Genomic DNA, 7,162 nt, shown 5'->3' with positions numbered 1-7,162 from the left:
ACACAGTATTAGTATGGTGTTCCTAATAATCCTTTAGGTGAGTGTGTATCTTCAGCTTTAGTGTGTCAATAGGAAATATACCTTTTTTATGGCATTATTTTTGAAGACATCCTCACAATGCAACACAAGTGCCTAAAACCTTTGCACAGTACTGATTTATATATATAATGTTATGGCTGATCTGTATGTATATGTGTGTATATATATATATATATATATATATATATATATATATATATATATATATATATATATGTATATACAGATCAGCCATAACATTAAAACCTAATATTGTGTAGATCCCCCTCATGCTGCCAAAATTGCACCAACATTTGTGGTGAGAAGCCTTTTGTCCTGAAATACCCAAACCAGCCTGTCTTGCACCAACAATCATCCATGCGATTATATAAACAGCCAATCGTGTGGCAGCAGTGCAGTGCAGAAAAATCATGCATATACGGGTCAGGAGCTTCAGTTAATGTTCACATCAACCATCAGAATGGGGAAAAAATGTATATCAGTGATTTTGGACCGTTGCATGATTGTACATATATATGTGTAATATAAATTGTAACATTTTTATTTCTCATGGTACTGACTTTAAATTATGCAGATTAAAAATACAATTTCATGATTGTATTGCAGCAAAAAGATTATAAGGTGAATAATTAGTGAGAATAATGAGTAAAACATACAGGTAATTTGAGAATTCAAGGGGAAATATGTTTAACTGTCATATAATGGCATAATACAAAAACTCTCAATGGTCCTAATATAGGCTTTATTTTCCTTATGCAAAATATATTTTCTTATTTTTGAGCATGAGATTCACCCATGAATCATAACAAAAACCATTGACCTCAGGGCATACAAACAGGGCACAGCCAAATACAGTCAAGAGAGCATTTTGAATGGCTTTAGTAAAGTAACATTACAGTGATAATGTTCTCTCCATATGGATCTATGCAATAAATAGGGCACTGAATGTGGATCACACAACCAAAAGATCATGGACATTGTATTACACACATAAAAGACCGCAAGCGGAGCAAAAAACCTTAGCTCTCTAAAAGCAGTTTCATCTTGCTCTATTACAGTAAGCAATAGACATCATGGCAATCATCAATTATTTTGTATCTCTCTTCTATTTTTTTCCATCTGCCTACCATACACACTTCTCCCACACTCTCACAGAAATTGGTATTCCATTCACACCTCAGTTCAACACAGCTAAATCGTTGAGACAGGGATGGAAGCATAAACACTCCCAAGTCTCACAAGAGGCTGAGTTTCCTTGATCATCTTTTCACTTCTAAGATAGCACATAGGCACACACGTACATATTCTGAGAGAAAAGTACGTTCTAACAATGTGACTATTTCAGTGATGGTATTTGTTCACAAGCATGCAATTGAGTGAATGTTTTTTATCTAATTTAGCCCTCGCTATCCTGGTTTTCAAATTGGATATGAGCGCTGCTAGGGAGGGCTTGTGGTCACCATGGAAACTGGATATAGTCATCTTCAGGACAGCGTCTACATACCTGCAAATATATGCTGGACTGTGTACGTGTGGTTCTAGAATAGTGAGGACAAGGGTGTTGCCGATAAGGATCTTATCTTTTATGCACATTAAGTTTGTATGTAAAATTTAGGGGGAAATACATGGCCGTGCATTCAATTTTGCATTACATATTTCTTTATTAAAAGTGATACTGTATGTCTGAAATCATCCATCATTCAAAAGTAGAACTGGACAAAATGGTCATCAACTTGGTCAAGTAGTTTACTTTTGGCCTGAATACCAACTGAGGAGTCAAAAGTTCCCTTTAAACGTTACGCGAAATCAAATATTTCAAAATAAACATTTTCACTGGCAATGCAAATTTATTAGACCATCTATCTCACTTCATATAATAATCTAGAAAATACCTTAGAAATATATATTTATTCTTATTTTCAAAAATGTTTGTGTCTGAGACAGCATCTACTGCTATGACATTTTAAAATTTAACTTAAGTATTGAATTGACCTGAAGATTTTCAATAGATTCTTTCCGGGTCAGATTTATTCCAGCTTAATACAAATATCTGTCAACAACAGGGCAAAGTATTTGGAATTTTGTAATATACAATCATAAGCATGGGCGTTTTGCATGACAACATTGAACATGAGGTGTATCTTCATCCATTACTTTCTTAAAACACACACACAAATTACCTTTTTTTTTACAAAATTTGGCCATACCAGAAAAATACACAAATAAATAAGGGATGACATGTAAGTAAATGAACATGAAGCGTGTAACATCTGAACAGATATTGGTCTCTTCCAATGAAACAATTAACAGTTTATTCTTATATCAGTAAATATGGCAAGAAATATGAAATGCATTTCTAGAGATAATCTTCTAAATATAAAAATAAATCAATCAGATTAGAATCAAACCGTATGTGAATATATTCTGGAGAGTGAGTATGTGTGCAGGAATGTCATAGTTAGCGTATACGTGCACATTATCATACCATAAGCCCTCCCTATAATCATATACGCTTGCACACAAACACTCATACTGTATGCAGACCCATGACTGCAGTTAAGTAAGGCCAGTTTATCAGGGGACAGGGGAGGGGTGCACTAGTAAAACAGGGTTTAACATGTACTTTGTCTCTAATGCTAATCTTTAAGGTGAGCTCTGGACAGTGGGTAGCTAATGTGGGCAGTGACAGACTGTCCACTTGTTTTACCATACATACCTGCGCTTTAATAGTAAATTTTCAGCCTCAAGCTAGTTAAGCTTTAGAATAAATCATTTTCTTGTCGCAAACAACCATAATCCAGATTTGTTCTGGCTTTATCTTAACCCTGCGACACACCAATGCAGGCTTGTTTACAGAAAAGAAAAAAGGGCAAGAGGTGCAGGCAGTGCAATCTTCGAGCTCCTGATCCTTAATGATGTAACACTACTGCTGTTTTCCAGTGATAAAGTGACTCTCTTGCATAAAGTCACCAGGGTAGGCCACCTGTAAAATTATTCTCCAATTTACATTAGTCTCCCCTTTCTCCAATGTTCTTGGCCTTCGTTCCCTTTCTTGGACTCCTTTCAAAGTCCAACTTATGACCCAAAGGCCTCAGAGGCCCTTATCAAAAGTGTTGGAATGTCCCCTGTCCCCTTTGGGCCTCCTCAACTTCTCTGAAGCCACATGGTTCTCGTGACCATCTCTTGGGCTACTTCCCAATGGGAATAGGCAGTTCTGACCTAGCAGCTTCTGGGCAGCTTCTAAGTGGTTGGTGCCCCCCTGATAACCACCAAGATGAGGCTTGGAGCTCAGGCCACCCAGCAGACGATCTGATGGGCCACCCTCACGCAAGTGCTCCTCGTCGTCCGTGTCGGCATCGATGTACTTGTTGATAGATGCATCGTGGAAGGTGAAGACCTCAGGGGTGAGTGCCTTCCTTTCGGGTGTCTTAGGTGGAGTCCTGCTGCTGGCTGTTGTGTAGACTGACACCTCTGGACTTAGTATGGAGAGGTCAGAGAGAAGAGAGCTGTTGGATAGAGGACCGCCCGATAGGCTGGTCTCCCCAAAATTGCGATGATTCACCCTAACCGAATGCACTTTCTGAGAGCTTCCAAGCAGACCTGGTTGTCGTGAACCATCTGTGTTAAGAGGTTTAGCACCAGAACAAGGTGGTGTAAGCATTGTCTCATGCTCCAAGGTGGTCTGCAGGCTTGGGTTTGCACTGACCCGACCGGAGAGGCCCGAACCAGGGCTGTGGGAGAATCGAGAGCTTTCTGGGAGGGACAAGCCCCCTGCCGGACTGTAGGGAAATCGTGGGTTCTCTTGAAAGTCTGTTGCACAGCTGATATAACTGTCAATGCTGGACAGACTTTTCATGTCCACCACCCCTTCGCGACCGCCATTCAGTGGGTCACCACCTTGACCTTGCAAGGCTCCTAGCTCAATCTCATCCCTTCTATTTCCTGCCCGGGATGAGTTTCTGTCTTTGGTGTTCAGGTTGGGCTGTGACTGAGTCTTAGCCATCTGGTTGTACATTTCTTCCAGTTTCTGTGGATTAAGCCTCTGTGGACTAGAGGCCATCACCTTGCTCGGGGAACCTTGGTCTGGGTTGAAGGAACGATTTGAACTGGTCTCAGATGCTGCCCGTTTAGATGACCACTTCCACCGACTGGGTGACAGATGGTTGTCCTGGGTTCTTTCACCCTTATCCATGACCACCACATCCAAAAGCTCTGCACCACGTGAAAATGCTTCTCTAACATTCATGGATACTATACTGCCATTGCGTTTGGCTCGCTCAAGAGCCTCACGTCTCTTGATAGCCTTCTCTTGTCTTTTCTGTTCCTTGTAGAATTCAGAGAAGTTGTTGACGATGATGGGAATGGGTAGGGCAATGACTAACACTCCTGCTATGCAGCAGAGACCACCAACAATCTTTCCCAGAAGTGTCTTAGGGTAAATGTCCCCATATCCCACTGTGGTCATGGTAATAGTTGCCCACCAGAAGGAGGCAGGAATGCTCTTGAACTTGGTATCATCCTCGTCCTTCTCGGCAAAGAAAACTAGGCTGGAAAAGATCATGATACCCATGGCTAAGAAGAGGATTAGCAGGCCCAGCTCATTGTAACTCCGTCGCAGCGTGAAGCCCAGTGACTGCAACCCAGTGGAGTGACGTGCCAGTTTCAGGATGCGCAAAATTCGCATGATTCGAAAGATTTGTACCACCCGCCGTACATTTTGAAACTGCAAGACGCTTTTGTTGGACTCTGTCAAGAATATGGTTACGTAATATGGTAGGATAGCCAGCAGGTCAATGACATTCAGGGGACCTTTGAAGAATTTCCATTTGTTTGGTGATGAAAGGAAGCGAAGAAGGTACTCCATGGTGAACCAAGCAATGCACACAGCCTCCACATGAGCCAGTTGGGGATTATCTGTAGTCTGACCAAACTCGTCTGTGTCTTGCAGTTCCGGGAGGGTGTTAAGGGACAAAGCGATTGTGGAGAGTACAATGAATAGGATAGAGATGATGGCCAAGATCTGTAAGACAAAAATATTTAAGAAATAAACTCTTATTCAAGGGATAGTTAACACAAGAAGAAATGCAAGGCAGAACGTTCGCAATCAGTCACCATTCACTTTTATTTATATATATATATTTTTTTCATACAATGAAAATAAATGGTGACTGAGCCTATTAGTTCCTAATATTCTGCATAACATCTCCTTTTGTGTCCAAGTCATACAGGTTGAGGAACAAGTGTAAAGAAATTATGGTTTGGGTGAACTATATCTTAAAAAAAAACTTTTTACCATATTGGTAAAAAATATAGGATTAAATAGTCATTCACTGTAAAACTCAGCTCTTATTTATGAACCTTAAAGTCCTTATAAATCTTATGTAAATATATTATAAGGAAAGGATATTACTATATAATAATCGTACTGTATCAGGATATTATTTCAGAAATTCAGAAGCATGTTTATACAACATATCACTGACTTTTGTGGTCTCACAATAAAAATAATCTGTTCAAATTCAGCTGTTAAAGACAAAAAGAGCTTCTTATGGAACTTTTATCTAAAGAATATACAATTCTGCTCATGGATATCTAGTTAACTTGCTACTTTGAAATCTTTAGATCTGAAAATCTTTCAAAGGTTTGATTTATAAAGCCACCCAATCAGAATGAAACTGGCCATTTTCTGTGCAATGTACATTAGATTTTCAGTGAACGGACTTTGGGTTGACTGTGGATATGCTTATCTGAGGTTCCCTAAAAACCAGTTTGGGTCAGCAAGAGGTTAACCTTTTAACTATAAAATGTTTTTTTTTTTTATATATATATAGAAAAATTTAAATTTGACTGGTGTAAAAGTATTATCAAATTACATTTTGTTATGAATTATGTCATCCCATGGCATAACAGAACTGTGAACCTCTTCATCATCTATTTTAGCCTGCTAATCTCTCTCTCTGTCGGTATTATCAAATGATTTGCATTTGTATTAAAGCTATAGAAAATTATTTGTGACTCATTGCACTTGCAGGCGTCTGCATATGTTTAATGATGTACCTAAGAAGAGATTATAACCTCCAGTCACGTTAGAAACTTTAATACGATTATATACAGCATATAACCTATAAAACAGCTAAGTTTAGCCTTTTATTTATTAGCTTGCCAAATCTTAAGCAGCATTATTTCCAAAATGATATCAACATCCACAATCTCTACTTAGTCACACCGGAGCTCCCAACTCCCTCCCATTTTATTCACCACTGTCTGATTAAAAGACTAAAATGACTGGCTGTTTGTAATGTTTTTTTTTTTGTAGTCTCTGTCAATTAGAGAATTTCCATAGGAAACAAAGTTCTTTTTAATATCTCAGTTGTTTCTCGTTGACAGTAATGTGATTAAAAGTATAGCAAATGGACACTGAAGTTTCCTGCTTCTCAGAATTTTCTCCTGTATAAATCCCCCATAATCTCATATGTATTTCTACTAGAATTTAAGAAGAGAGCTCAACACATTGTGCTCAGATTTATCAAGATACAAGAATCTGCAATCAAAAGTAAGATAATTTAAAATGAACTCAAACATGTCTTATCTAATACTTCCAAAGCCAAATTATCTGAACTTTGCTGTCCACAGCCATTTTTTATAGCTCCACACTTTATCAAAAATGTGTCTTGTGACTTTTGTCATTTCTCTCAATGGATTTTAGAAGAAACATCCGATACATAGTTGATGCTTAAAAGAAACTACTGAGAACTCCATTAAGTCTTATGAGCTATGACAGACCAACCTCTGAGCAACAAAATCGGTTCCTCTGGGTTTTATTACAGCACTGATTTGAGTGAAGAGAGTTACCCTGGAGGTAAGAAAGACTCATTTCTAGGTCATTTACTTGGTCTTTTATGCCGAACATGTGTGTAAAGTGTGTGCGTTGCAAAGTATTCTGAATGTGAAAAGTGAAAAGGGCAGCTATAAAAGGACCACTCGAGTGACAATGGACATCGGAAGAATGCTCCATGTAGCTGCTCAGACGTTTAATGGGGACTGCATTTGTAAGCTGTTTTAGCACAAATTCTCAGTGCACAATCAATTGATTCATTGACCAAGTGATAATCTGCCAATAATG

The 7,162-nt window shown here is 38.6% G+C and overlaps 1 protein-coding gene across 1 annotated transcript in view; it reads right to left on the bottom strand.

Moving 5' to 3' along the window:
* Nucleotides 1-3,130: 3,130 nt before the first annotated feature.
* LOC127646877 (potassium voltage-gated channel subfamily B member 1-like) overlaps nt 3,131-7,162 on the bottom strand; it is a 43,591-nt gene continuing 39,559 nt past the window's right edge. Inside the window, exon 2 of the mRNA XM_052130813.1 lies at nt 3,131-5,059. Within this exon, the coding sequence (XP_051986773.1) occupies nt 3,131-5,059 (1,929 nt within the window). The remainder of the gene's footprint in view (nt 5,060-7,162) is intronic.

This window comes from Xyrauchen texanus, chromosome 7 (assembly GCF_025860055.1).
Source record: "Xyrauchen texanus isolate HMW12.3.18 chromosome 7, RBS_HiC_50CHRs, whole genome shotgun sequence".
Taxonomy (NCBI): Eukaryota; Metazoa; Chordata; class Actinopteri; order Cypriniformes; family Catostomidae; genus Xyrauchen; species Xyrauchen texanus.
This window is presented reverse-complemented; position numbering and strand designations above follow the sequence as displayed.